The 14,434-nt window shown below is 42.7% G+C and overlaps 1 protein-coding gene across 1 annotated transcript in view; it reads right to left on the reverse strand.

Moving 5' to 3' along the window:
- Nucleotides 1–370: 370 nt before the first annotated feature.
- Nucleotides 371–14,434, reverse strand: part of INPP5J (inositol polyphosphate-5-phosphatase J) — a 104,056-nt gene continuing 89,992 nt past the window's right edge. Inside the window, exons 8-13 of the mRNA XM_077297339.1 lie at nucleotides 3,728–3,837; nucleotides 3,031–3,214; nucleotides 2,025–2,162; nucleotides 1,861–1,947; nucleotides 1,652–1,756; nucleotides 371–1,539 (exon numbers count right to left, since the gene is read on the reverse strand). Coding sequence (XP_077153454.1) covers nucleotides 1,042–1,539; nucleotides 1,652–1,756; nucleotides 1,861–1,947; nucleotides 2,025–2,162; nucleotides 3,031–3,214; nucleotides 3,728–3,837 — 1,122 coding nt within the window. The 3' untranslated portion in view covers nucleotides 371–1,041. The remainder of the gene's footprint in view (nucleotides 1,540–1,651; nucleotides 1,757–1,860; nucleotides 1,948–2,024; nucleotides 2,163–3,030; nucleotides 3,215–3,727; nucleotides 3,838–14,434) is intronic.

Below are 14,434 nucleotides of genomic sequence, written 5' to 3' on the forward strand. Positions count from 1 at the left end.
TTTTTCACACAGGGCACTGCAGGTTTGGGTTTCTTATTCCCTTTATAGTAAAGAAATTCATTTAAAAACTGAATTTTGTGTTTACTCGTGATATCTTTGTCTAATATTTAAATTTGTATGGTGACCAGAAACATTTCCCTGTGACAAACATGCAAAGGAATATGAAATGAGGAGGAGAGCAAACACTTCGCACAACTGTGTATGTGTGTGTATATATATATATATATATATATATATATATATATATATATATATATATATACATATACACACACACACACACACACACACACACACACACACACACACATGCATACTTTCTTTGTCAGCACATTTATCAACACATTCTCTTCAATAACGAAACACCAGGACACTTGTAGAACTTATTAGAATAGTACAACAGTGCAAGAAAAGGGCAGCTGAGTGGGTATGGCACATCTGGTAAGAGTGTGAAGGTGCAAAGGGTAAGAACAATTTGGGGTCCCACTCAAACTGAGATGGCAATTCTCATAATACATAATACACACTGAAGATAAAATATATAGTATATCAATTGTATATGTGTTATTTTCATTTCTGCGTTAACACATCATAGAACATTTGTATGAAGTTATCAGATCCATTTGTACATCCTTTTACATAACGGTTCTCTGTACAACAACAGCTAAACTCCCTTCCACATTCTTTTTTAATTTAGAAAGACTTGGTCTCATTTTAATCAGATTTCTCGTTTTTTTACCCACGGAACTGTAAGTAAGTCAGCCAGTACGTCAGACTAGTCAAAGTCATATTCTATTCATATGAGCGGTTGACTGCTGTATAGAAAAAATGACTAGGTTTTCCATAAGCCTGAATGATTGTAATGTGCCTTCAGTGATACCCAGTGGTTGTCTTTGAGAACTGCACTTAACACAATTTCAAATTTGACATACATCATAGTCACAATCTACAAGTTGTAATGGTTCATAAAATACCTCTGATTAACTATCTAATGAGCAGATAAACGTTCAACCAATCTGAAAGGATAACACAACATCTTCTCTAATTTGCTTTCTCTAAACTCTGAATTAGATTTTTGGAGTCTGTATTTTTTATAAGAGCTGGAACTGTCAGACTGGTGTCTAGACCGGATGAATTAGGTGAGACAGGGGTTATTCCTTTTGGACTAAAACCTTGGCCCACAGCAGCTGGTCTCACACATGGTACAGCAATGGATTGGGAGACTTGAGAACGGTGGACTTTTTTACCTTTGGGTTCACGAGTAGTATCTCTAGATCGTGGCCTTTGAGGCCTCTCTTGTCTGGGGCTTTTAGCCCCACATGGGGAAGGGCTTCGACTCTTCTGTCGAGAAGAACTGGGAAGAATAAGGTCGTGCAATCGTGCAAGTGCTGGACTTCTGCTTCGTGGGGAACGAGCATTTGGGCTGGGACTGCGAGATCGGGATTTGGGCCGGAGGAGGACTTGAGTGCTGTTATCTTCCTCTGAACTGGAGTCTGAGCTGTCAGAAGTTGAGCTCGGTTCCGAACCTGGCAGAGAGATCTGGGGCAAAGAGTGAAGGTACAACAAAATACTGATAGAGAAAAGAAAATGTTGACAGTTTCTTACAGAATAAGAATAAGTGAATGTAAATGGGAACTGGGACTTCACTTACCTGAAAAGGCTCTGTAACCCCAATTAGGGTGTTCATGTTGTTGCTGTAGTAGCCAAGAAGATATTCACCCGTGCCTCTGGGAAGTGATTCTTCACTGAACATTACCTGTGATAGGAATATATTGATTTCAAGACAACCATGGCAAATAATATTGTATGATCTCATTGTTTTGCTGTACTGCTCTACTGGTAAAGCTGTGAGCTAACAACCTGGTGCTGGTATCTTCCTCCATCTGCTTCATCTTCTGTTTTCACCCACACATAAGACACGTAATCTTTATGATGTCGAAACCCAACCTGAAAATAAAGCAGGACAAGATGTAAGACCACTAGAATTTATAAGATAAATTATACACCTATTTATTGCTTCTCACCTTATAAAGTCCAATCCAGTCCCAAGAACTCTTCATGTAAAGAGGAGACCACAGGTAGGTAACACGGGCATCTGCAGGCAGTATCCACTCATCACGTACCGAAATGTGCACAAGTGGGGCAACAAGACAGGTGGGAAACTGAAACAAAACAAACAACTGTAAAGGTGTGTTCACATGGAGTTTTATTTGATGAGTTTTTGGAGCAGAAACTCTCCAAAAACATTTCAACGATTCTCTTGCTGGTCTTCATGAGGGGGCATTTTGGAGCAGATGCTCCTCACGCCTCTTAATAAATCAGGAAAAGCGCACAGAGCAGCATCCATGATTCAGACAACTCCAAACAGAGGTCTGAATGAGGCCTAATTATGATAGAAGCTTTTTGCTGCTACTAAGATTTAGCAAAGTAATGAAATAGAAGGACTGAGTACGACTATTCAGCTGTAGAAATTTCATGGACAATGATGCAGCTGGATGGTCACTGTGATGCTCATCTTCACTAAATTGTTTCTGTTTGAGTGGAAATGTGGACCGCTTCTTACTAAAAGCTTCGCTGGTGCTCTTATAGCAGCAAAGAGTCAAAATCCAGAATAATGCCCAGAGTTCAATGAGAGCCGATGAATGTGATATGCGAATGCCCGCATTGCTTTGTCTGTAGATCGTACCCATTATATTTGGTATTGCTCCACCTAATAAGATCTTACATCCAGAATGAGGATATTAACATAAAGTTAGAATACACCAGTATGACTGCAGACCGTCTATCCTTTCTTTTTGCAATACCAACAATATCATTATGCCAATACCTATGCAAAACCCCAGAATGGCATAAAATAATATCCTATAGTCTAGGCTCTACAAGCATTCCTCATACTGGTAGAGATGACACCAAAGCATTCCTCATACTGGTAGAGATGACACCATATCTCTGTATTAATGATGACTGGTGTGCACAAGACGACAATGACATCGATTCATTTCTGTTGAAAGATATTGACTGCAATCTTACCTTTACGGTGAAAATAGCAGACACAGGTTTGTGGTCACTCTCTGTGTATTGCATATGAGATCCATAGCTGAGCAGTGTTGCTGACAGGCCCGCTGACACACTGCTGCTCGTGTCAGACTGTGAAATTGGATTTTTCATTTTCCAAAGAATTCGGTCAGTCCATGCAGGCTTTCTCTTTTTAGAACTAAATATTGCATGAATATAGAAAAAGATAATTCCACAGAAGGTAAGCTTAAAGAGATTGTTCATAAATATTGGATCAATAGGGGTCCATCATCTTGCACAGTCACCTATCTGGTGCCATTTACCCAGCAACTGTCAGATGTAACCATTGAAAACAGCTGTACAGTAAACTTTCATTCAATGTGTAGCAGCAGCTGCCGAGTACTGCAGCACACCTCCTATGGATAGAATTGGTGCTGTTCTGCTCCGCAGCAGCTGCTGCACATTGAATAGAAGTTCGCTGCACAGCTGTGCTTAATGCTTATTTCTGACAGCAGCCTGAGCTTATAACTGACAGATGAGGATGCCAGGTAATGGACCCCACTGATCCGATGTTGATGACCTATTACAAGGATAAGCTATCAATATGTGACCGGTCAACCCTTTAAGTGCACATAATTCCAGAAAATAACCCAAAATGTGAAAACTTCCATACATCTGCTAATGCATTGTACTCTTTTACATACATACTTACCTAGTATCATAGATGTTGGTCCCAACATCATACTTATATGTGGGAGGGAAGGTCAGGGGCCCTTCCATAAAGCCAGAAAGGACAGGTTCACAGCATTTTGCCATGTTTAGCTGTAAGGAAAGATTATGACTGGATTTAGGTAGTTTTACAGGTATCTTTGTTTGCCACAAGTTATAGGTCTCCTTTTCACAAAGTATACATAAATAAGTAGTGTAATAAAAAAAAAGACTTTGCAGCATGATTTGCTTTATCATCAATTGATGATACCACAGGCAGTTGATCTGTCTTTATCTATGTGAATGGGTCTTTCCATAAAATCCCAAGACTTTAGGCCACTATACACGTTAGACTACAGCTGGCAAAAGCATCCAGTATCGATGGGTTCCGACAACAGTTTAATGTGCATGTGGGCCTACCGATTGTCCTTCAGACATGTCTCATTTTAGAATGCCTATCCTCTTGTTCTCCCTGAGATAAGCCACCATCTGAGATGTATGGCAGCAGCTCTCTCATAGACAACACAGGAGCGCTCGACTGAGCAAGCGCTCTTTTGTATGACCGAATGATGGTTTCTGCGACAGCTAACAAAATCATATGAGAGGCAAATTAATATCCATTTTTGGTAAAAATTTGGATTACCATATTTTTTTTTTGTGGTCTAAGCAGAGCCAAAAAAAATGATGATGCAGATTAGTTTTAGTATATCTTTACAGTGTCATAGCTCTATATTTAGCTCTACAATTCACACAACCTGCTATACAAGATTAACCCCTTAGTGACAGAGCCAATTTGGTACTTAATGACCGAGCCAATTTTTACAATTCTGACCACTGTCACTTTAAGAGGTTATAACTCTGGAACGCTTTATCGGATCCCACTGATTCTGAGATTGTTTTTTCGTGACATATTGTACTTCAAGTTAGTGGTAACATTTCTTCGATATTACTTGCGATTATTTATGAAAAAAATGGAAATATGGCGAAAATTTTTAAAATTTTGCAATTTTCAAACTTTGTATTTTTATGCCCTTAAATCAGAGAGATATGTCACAAAAAATAGTTAATAAATAACATTTCCCACATGTCTACTTTACATTAGCACAATTTTGGAAACAATTTTTTTTTTTGTTAGGGAGTTATAAGGGTTAAAAGTTGACCAGCAATTTCTCATTTTTACAACACCATTTTTTTTTAGGGACCACATCTCATTTGAAGTCATTTTGAGGGGTCTATATGATAGAAAATAACCAAGTGTGACCCATTCTAAAAACTGCACCCCTCAAGCTGCTCAAAACCACATTCAAGAAGTTTATTAACCCTTTACGTACTTCACAGGAACTGAAACAATGTGGAAGAAAAAAATGAACATTTAACTTTTTTTTGCAAACATTTTACTTCAGAACCATTTTTTTTTATTTTCACAAGTGTAAAAACAGAAATTTAACCACAAATTTTGTTGTGCAATTTTTCCTGAGTACGCCGATACCCCATATGTGGAGGTAAACCACTGTTTGGGCGCACCGCAGAGCTTGGAAGTGAAGGAGCACCGTTTGACTGTTTCAATGCAGAATTGAGATCAGACGCCATGTCGCGTTTCGGGAGCCCCTAATGTGCCTAAACAGTGGAAACCCCCCACAAGTGATACCATTTTGGAAACTAGACCCCTTAAGGAACTTATCTAGATGTGTGGTGAGCACTTTGAACCCCCAAGTGCTTCACAGAAGTTTATAACGTAGAGCCGTGAAAATAAAAAATCGCATTTGTTTTCACAAAAATGATTTTTTCGCCCACAAATTCTTATTTTCACAAGGGTAACAGGAGAAATTAGACCACAAAAGTTGTTGTGCAATTTCTCCTGAGTACGTCAATACCCCATATGTGGGGGTAAACCACTGTTTGGGCGCACCGCAGAGCTTGGAAGTGAAGGAGCACCGTTTGACTTTTTCAATGCAGAATTGGCTGGAATTGAGATCGGATGCCATGTCGCGTTTGGAGAGCCCCTGATGTGCCTAAACAGTGGAAACCCCCCACAAGTGATACCATTTTGGAAACTAGACCCCTTAAGGAACTTATCTAGATATTCGGTGAGCACTTTGAACCCCCAAGTGCTTCACAGAAGTTTATAACGTAAAGCCGTGAAAATAAAAAATCGCATTTTTTCTACAAAAATGATCTTTTTGCCCCCAAATTTTTATTTTCACAAGGGTAACAGGAGAAATTAGACCACAAAAGTTGTTGTGCAATTTCTCCTGAGTACGTCAATACCCCATATGTGGGGGTAAACCACTGTTTGGGCGCACCGCAGAGCTTGGAAGAGAAGGAGTGTCGTTTTACTTTTTCAATGTAGAATTGGCTGGAATTGAGATCGGACGCCATGTCACGTTTGGAGAGCCGCTGATGTGCCTAAACAGTGGAGACCCCCCACAAATGACACCATTTTGGAAACTAGACCCCTTAAGGAACTTATCTAGATGTGTGGTGAGCACTTTAAACCCCCAGGTGCTTCACAGAAGTTTATAACGTAGAGCCGTGAAAATAAAAAAAAAATCGCATTTTTTCTACAAAAATGATCTTTTTGCCTCCAAATTTTTATTTTACCAAGGGTAACAGGAGAAAATGGACACCAGAAGTTGTTATACAATTTGTCTTGAGTACGCCGACACCCCGTATGTGGGGGTAAACCACTGTTTGGGTGCATGGCTGAGCTCGGAAGCAAAGGAGCGCCATTTGACTTTTCAATGCAAAATTGACTGGAATTGAGATCGGACGCCATGTCGCGTTTGGAGAGCCCCTGATGTGCCTAAACAGTAGAAACCCCCCAAAAGTGACCCCATTTTGGAAACTAGACCCCCCATGGAACTTATCTAGATGTGTAGTGAGAACTTTGAATGCCCAAGTGCATCACAGAAGTTTATAATGCAGAGTCGTGAAAATAAAAAATATATTTTTTTTAACAATAAAGATTTTTTAGCCCCCACGTTTTTATTTTCACAAGGGTAACAAGAGAAATTGGACCCCAAAAGTTGTTGTCCAATTTGTCCTGAGTATGCTGGTACCCAATATGTGGGGGTAAACCACTGTTTGGGCGCACGGCAGAGCTCGGAAGAGAAGGAGCGCCATTTTGGAATTCAGACTTTGATAGAATTGTCTGTGGGTGTTATGTTGCGTTTGCAGAGCCCCTGATGTACCTAAACAGTAGAAACCCCCCACAAGTGACCAAATTTTGGAAACTAGACCCCCTAAGGAACTTATCTAGATATGTGGTGAGAACTTTGAATGCCCAAGTGCTTCACAGAAGTTTATAATGCATAGTAGTGAAAATAAAAAATATTTTTTTTTCCCACAAAAAAGATTTTTTTAGCCCCCAAATTTTTATTTTTACAAGGGTAACAAGAGAAATTGGACCCCAAAAGTTGTTGTCCAATTTGTCCTGAGTATGCTGGTACCCAATATGTGGGGGTAAACCACTGTTTGGGCGCACGGCAGAGCTCGGAAGAGAAGGAGCGCCATTTTGGAATTCAGACTTTGATAGAATTGTCTGTGGGTGTTATGTTGCGTTTGCAGAGCCCCTGATGTACCTAAACAGTAGAAACCCCCCACAAGTGACCAAATTTTGGAAACTAGACCCCCTAAGGAACGTATCTAGATATGTGGTGAGAACTTTGAATGCTCAAGTGCTTCACAGAAGTTTATAATGCATAGTAGTGAAAATAAAAAAATATTTTTTTTTCCCACAAAAAAGATTTTTAGCCCCCAAGTTTTTATTTTCACAAACGTAACAGGAGAAATTGGACCCCAAAAGTTGTTGTCCAATTTGTCCTGAGTATGCTGGTACCCAATATGTGGGGGTAAACCACTGTTTGGGCGCACGGCAGAGCTCGGAAGAGGAGCGCCATTTTGGAATTCAGACTTTGATAGAATTGTCTGTGGGTGTTATGTTGCGTTTGCAGAGCCCCTGATGTACCTAAACAGTAGAAACCCCCCACAAGTGACCACATTTTGGAAACTAGACCCCCTAAGGAACTTATCTAGATATGTGGTGAGAACTTTGAATGCTCAAGTGCTTCACAGAAGTTTATAATGCATAGTAGTGAAAATAAAAAAATATTTTTTTTTCCCACAAAAAAGATTTTTAGCCCCCAAGTTTTTATTTTCACAAGGGTAAGAGGAGAAATTGGACCCCAAAAGTTGTTGTCCAATTTATCCCGAGTACGCTGATGCCCCATATGTGGGGGTAAACCACTGTTTGGGCGCACGGCAGAGCTCAGAAGGGAGGGAGCACCATTTGACTTTTTAAGCGCAAAATTGGCTGTCGTGTTTGGAGACCCCCCTGATGTGCCTAAACAGTGGAAACCCCCAAATTATAACTCCAACCCTAACTCCAACACACCCCTAACCCTAATCTTAACCCGATCCATAATCCTAATCACAACCCTAACGATAATCACAACCCTAACCCCAAAACAGCCCTAATCTCAACCCTAACCATAACCCTAATCAAAACCCTAAATCCAACACACCCCTAACCCTAATCCCAAACGTAACCCTAATCCCAACCCTAATCCCAACTCTAACCCTAACTTTAGCCCCAACCCTAACCCTAACTATAGCCCCAACCCTAACCATAACTTTAGCCCCGTCGTCACAAAAAAAGTTCAATGTAACCTTTTTTTTGTACGTCGCGTCCGCCATTTCCGCGCATGCGTGGCCGTAACTCTGCCCCCTCCTCCCCAGGACATAGACTGGGCAGCGGATGCGTTGAAAAACTGCATCCGCTGCCCACGTTGTGCACAATTTTCACAACGTGCGTCGGTACGTCGGGCCGACGCATTGCGACCGCCCCGTACCGACGCAAATGTGATAGAAGCCTAAGGCTACTTTCACACTAGCGTCGTACTCGGCCCATCGCAGTGTGCCGGGCCGACGCTAGGGTTGTAAGCGCCGCACAACGGGTGCAGCGGATGCTGTTTTTTCAACGCATCCGCTGCCCCATTGTGAGGGGAGGCGGGGGCGGAGTTCCGGCCGCGCATGCGCGGTCGGAAATGGCGGACACGTCGCACAAAAAAGTTACATGTAGCTTTTTTTGTGCCGACGGTCCGCCAAAGCACGACGCATCCGTCGCACGACGGATGCGACATGTGGCAATCCGTCGCAATGCGTCGCTAATGCAAGCCAATGGAGAAAAAACGCATCCTGCAAGCACTTTTGCAGGATGCGTTTTTTCTCCGACGCATTGCGACGGAAGCCAAAAAACGCGTGTGTGAAAGTAGCCTAACCCTAACCCTAAATTTAGCCCCAACCCTAACCCTAGCCCTAACCCTAACTCTAGCCCTAACCCTAGCCCTAACCCTAACTCTAACCCTAACTCTAACCCTAACCCTAACTCTAACCCTAATTTTAGCCCCAACTCGTCTTCTCCTGCCGGCCGGCAGATGGCAGCAGATGGCGGTCGCACTGCGCATGCGCCCGCCATAAGGAAAAAGCCGGCTGGCAGGAGAAGACAGAAGAGGACCCAGGGACACCGGGTGAGTATGTTAGGGTCCCCGAATCCCCCTATTTCTCTGTCCTCTGATGTGTGATCACATCAGAGGACAGAGAAATACAGATCGCTTTTTTTTTTTTTTTGCGGTCGCCGGTAAACTGTTAATTACCGGCGATCGCAAAACAGGGGTCGGTGCAAACCGACCCCGATCATGTTCTTTGGGGTCTCGGCTACCCCCGGCAGCCGAGACCCCAAAGATCTTCCGGGTGCCGGGCGTCGGGCGTACTGCGCGTGCGCCCGCCATTTTTTCCCGGAAAAAAGATGGCGGCGCCCATGGGGACCCACGAGGAGCAACGGGGGAGGTAGGTAAGTATCGGGGGGCTATTGGGGGCCATCGGGGACCCTATTTCTCTGTCCTCCGATGTGCGATCACATCGGAGGACAGAGAAATTAAACGGCACATCGCGTTTTTGTTTTTTTTGTTGCGACCGCCGGTAAACGGTTAATTACCGGCAATCGCAACTCGGGGGTCGGTAAAAAACCCCCGAATCATGTTCTCTGGGGTCTCGGCTACCCTCGGCAACCGAGACCCCAGAGAAAATCGGACTCTGGGGGGCGCTATTCACTTTTTCCACAGCGCCGTTAATTAACGGCGCTGTGGTTTAAGTACCCTTAGCGGCCGCCGTTAAAAGGCGTATCGGCGGTCGTTAAGGGGTTAAGCATAGGATCCAAAGGTTCATATACAGAGCTTAATAATAAAATAATTTCCTGTATAACGTGAATTCCATTATGAAACACGTAAGGCACATACCAACATTTTGCCATGGATGTATAAAATATGGGGGATCCACCTCAGAGACCGGCACCTATCTAAGGATGTCCCATCTTCCCTACATTAAGTTCAATCTAAATGCAACAGTCAGTAGCCCAATTATGGAGATGGGTGATGTCTGTGATAAGAATTAAATATTTAGGATCCTAAACTCCCTAAACTGTCCTGTCCTACGGATGAATAAAAACATTCAGAAGAAGCGAGAGACCAGAAGCAGCTCTCACTATGTCTATTATGTCCATAGGAGAGAAGTGTGAAGTAAGCACTGATGGGCCTCAGTACTAGACAACCTGTTTAAGGGTGACTGCAAGAATCGTGGCATGTATCTACATGTCTGGTCAGGAGATTAGGAGTTCTGTATCAGAAGAGTAGGTCCATAGTCCCTATATATTGGGAAACTACAACCCCTGGCAAAAATTATGGAATCACCGGCCTTGGAGGATGTTCATTCAGTTGTTAAATTTTGTAGAAAAAAAGCAGATCACAGACATGGCACAAAACTAAAGTAATTTCAAATGGCAACTTTCTGTGTTGTGAATTCTGTTGTGGGTTCTGCTCTTGGGCTCCCTCCGGTGGTTATAAGTGGTAGTGCTGCTGTTTGTCCTTCACAGCAGTCATCAGGTGCGTCCACTTCGGACGGGGCTATTTAGTCTGGCTTCACCCTTTAGTGAGTGCCAGTTGTTCATTGTTTCTGGAGGATTCACATCCCTTCCTGGTCGCTCCTGCTTGCAGTTCATTTCTACAAGATAAGTTCTGCTTGTTTTTCTGCCCACATGTTGTGGGCCTCATTGTTCAGTGCATTGCATGTTTTTTCTTGTCCAGCTTTATCTGTGTAAGGATTTATGCAGCCAAGCTAGAATCTCTGGAGAGGCAGATTTACCCTCCATGTCTTTAGTTAGATGTGGAGTTTTTGTATTATCTGTGGTGGACATTTCATAGTATTTTAATACTGACCGCATAGTTCTCTGTCCTATCTTTCCTATTTTAGCTAGATTGGCCTCCTTTGCTAAATTCTGTTTTCAGCCTGTGTATGTTTTTTCCTCTCCTCTCACAGTCAATATTTGTGGGGGGCTGCCTATCCTTTGGGAATTTTCTCTGAGGCAAGATAGTTTTCCCTTTTCTATCTATAGGGTTAATTAGTCCTCCGGCTGTGTCGAGGTGTCTAGGATTGGTAGGTACATCCCACGGCTACTTCTAGTTGCGGTGTTAAGTCCAGGGTCTGCGGTCAGTACAGTTACCACATTCTCCAGAGTACGTCTCATGCCGCTCCTAGGCTACCAGATCATAACATTTCTGGCTTTAAGAAACACTAAAAGAAATCAAGAATAAAAAATGTGGTAGTCAGTAATGGTTACTTTTTTAACCAAGCATAGGGGAAAAATTTTGGAATCACTCAATTTGGAGGAAAAAATTATGGAATCATGAAAAACAAACAAAAAAACACTCCAACACATCACTAATATTTTGTTGCACCACCTCTGGCTTTCATAACAGCTTGCAGTCTCTGAGGCACGGACTTAATGAGTGTCACAGTACTCTTCATCAATCTGGCTCCAACGTTCTCTGATTGCTGTTGCCAGGTCAGCTTTGCAGGTTGGAGCCTTGTCATGGACCGTTTTCTTCAACTTCCACCAAAGATTTTCAATTGGATTGAGATCCGAACTATTTGCAGGCAATGACATTGACCTTATGTGTATTTTTTCAAGGAATGTTTTCACAGTTTTTGCTCTATGGCAGGATGCATTATCATCTTGAAAAATGATTTCATCATCCCCAAACATCCTTTCAATTGATGGGATAAGAAAAGTGTCCAAAATATCAACATAAACTTGTGCATTTATTGCATATGTAATGACAGCCATCTCCCCAGTGCCTTTACCTGACATGCAGCCTCATATCATCAATGATTGTGGAAATTTGCATGTTCTCTTCAGGCAGTCATCTTTATAAATCTCATTGGAACGGCACGAAACAAAAGTTCCAGCATCATCAGCTTGCCCAATGCAGATTCGCGATTCATCACTGAATATGACTTTCATCCAGTCATGCACAGTCCACGATTGCTTTACCTTAGCCCAACGTAACCTTGTTTTTTTCTGTTTAGGTGTTAATGATGGCTTTCGTTTAGCTTTTCTGTATGTAAATCCCATTTCCTTTAGGCGGTTTTTTACGGTTCGGTCACAGACGTTGACTCCAGTTTCCACCCATTCGTTCCTTATTTGTTTTGTTGTGCATTTCCTGTTTTGGAGACATATTGCTTTAAGTTTCTGGTCTTCCTTGGTCTACCAGTATGTTTGCCTTTAACAACCTTCCCATGTTGTTTGTATTTGGTCCAGATTTTAGACACAGCTGACTGTGAACAACCAACATATTTTGCAACATTGCCCTCTTTTAAGAGTTTGATAATCCTCTCCTTTGTTTCAATTGACATCTCTCGTGTTGGAGCCATGATTCATGTCAGTCCACTTGGTGAAACAGCTCTCCAAAGTGTGATCACTCCTTTTTAGATACAGACATTATTTTTGGGTATGAAATTTACAGGGAGATTCCATAATTTTTTCCTCAGAATTGAGTGATTCCATAATTTTTTCCCTATGCTTGGTTAACAAAAAAAGTAACCATTACTGACTACCACATTTTTTGTTCTTGATTTCATTTAGTGTTTCTTAAAGCCAGGAAGTTGCCATTTGAAATTACTTTAGTTTTGTGCCATGTCTGTGATCTGCTTTTTTTTCTACAAAATTAAACAACTGAATGAACATACTCCAAGGCTGGTGATTCCATAATTTTTGCCAGGGGTTGTAAGTGTAGACTAAAGGAGCTAGAAAAGGTCATAATGGGAAAAGATGGACATGGACTTTAAGGCAGATTGCACAATGGCCATGTTCAGATCGGAATACTTCGTCTTATCACCCCTCTCCTGATCAGTTAGCATAGGTCAGGAGCCCTGGCAGTCAGGTCATATATTTTGATCTGAGCTCACCGCTTTATTATTATATATATTTAGTAAAATCAGCAGTGCAGCACATATTTATTTTCCCCACTATGTGTTTGTGTGATATACACACACACATATATATATACATACACACAGTTCTCCACCCTCCTCTCTAGATTACATCTCACCACTTGCACGCTTGATCCGCTCCCATCCCACCTCATCCCTAACCTCACCACAGTCTTCATCCCAACCCTAACACACTTCTTTAACCTCTCACTCACAACTGGTGTCTTCCCCTCATCATTCAAACATGCCAAGATCACACCCATCCTCAAAAAGCCCTCCCTTGACCCATTCTCTGTGTCTAGCTATCGCCCGATATCTCTTCTCCCTTATGCATCAAAACTACTGGAACGGCATGTACATCTTGAACTGTCCTCCCACCTCTCCTCCTGCTCCCTCTTTGACGAGTTACAATCTGGCTTCCGACCCCATCACTCAACTGAAACTGCCCTAACTAAAGTCACCAATGACCTACTAACCGCCAAGAGCAAGCGACACTACTCTGTCCTCCTTCTCCTGGACCTGTCTTCTGCATTTGACACAGTGGACCATTCCCTCCTGCTACAGATTCTATAATCTCTTGGCATCACAGACTTGGCACTATCCTGGATCTCGTCATATCTAACAGACCGAACTTTCAGTGTCTCCCTCTTCCACACCACCTCCTCACCTCGCCCCTTGTCTGTCGGTGTCCCTCAAGGCTCAGTTCTGGGACCCCTACCCTTCTCCATCTACACCTTCGGCCTGCAACAGCTCATAGAATACCACGGTTTGCAGTATCATCTCTAAGCCGATGACACGTAGATCTATCTATCCGGACCTGACCTCACCTCCTTACTCACCAAAATCCCACACTGTCTGCTATCTCAGCCTTCTTTTCTGCTCGCTTCCTAAAACTGAACATGGACAAAACAGAATTAATCATCTTTCCCCCCATCTCACTCTACCCCTCCACCAGACCTATCCATCAATGTCTGCTCACTTTCCCCAGTCCCGGCATGCTCGGTGCCTCGAGTTGATCCTCGACTCTGCCCTCCCTTTCAAGCCACATATCCAAGCCCTTACCTCTTCCTGCCGTCTCAAACTCAAAAATATTTCCTGGATCCGCGCATTTCGCGACAACGAAACCACAAAAACACTAGTGCACGCCCTTATCATCTCCCGCCTTGACTACTGCAACCTTCTACTCTCTGGCCTCCCCTCTAGCACTCTGGCACCACTCCAATCCATCCTACACTCTGCTACCCGACTAATCTACCTGTCTCCCCGCTATTCCCCAGCCTTTCGCCTATGCTAAGCCCTTCAATGGCTTCCTATCGTCCAGAGGCTACAGTTCAAAAAAGCTATGACATACAAAGCCATCCACAACCAGTCTCCTCCATACATCTGC

Source organism: Ranitomeya variabilis, chromosome 1 (genome assembly GCF_051348905.1).
Source record: "Ranitomeya variabilis isolate aRanVar5 chromosome 1, aRanVar5.hap1, whole genome shotgun sequence".
NCBI lineage: Eukaryota > Metazoa > Chordata > Amphibia > Anura > Dendrobatidae > Ranitomeya > Ranitomeya variabilis.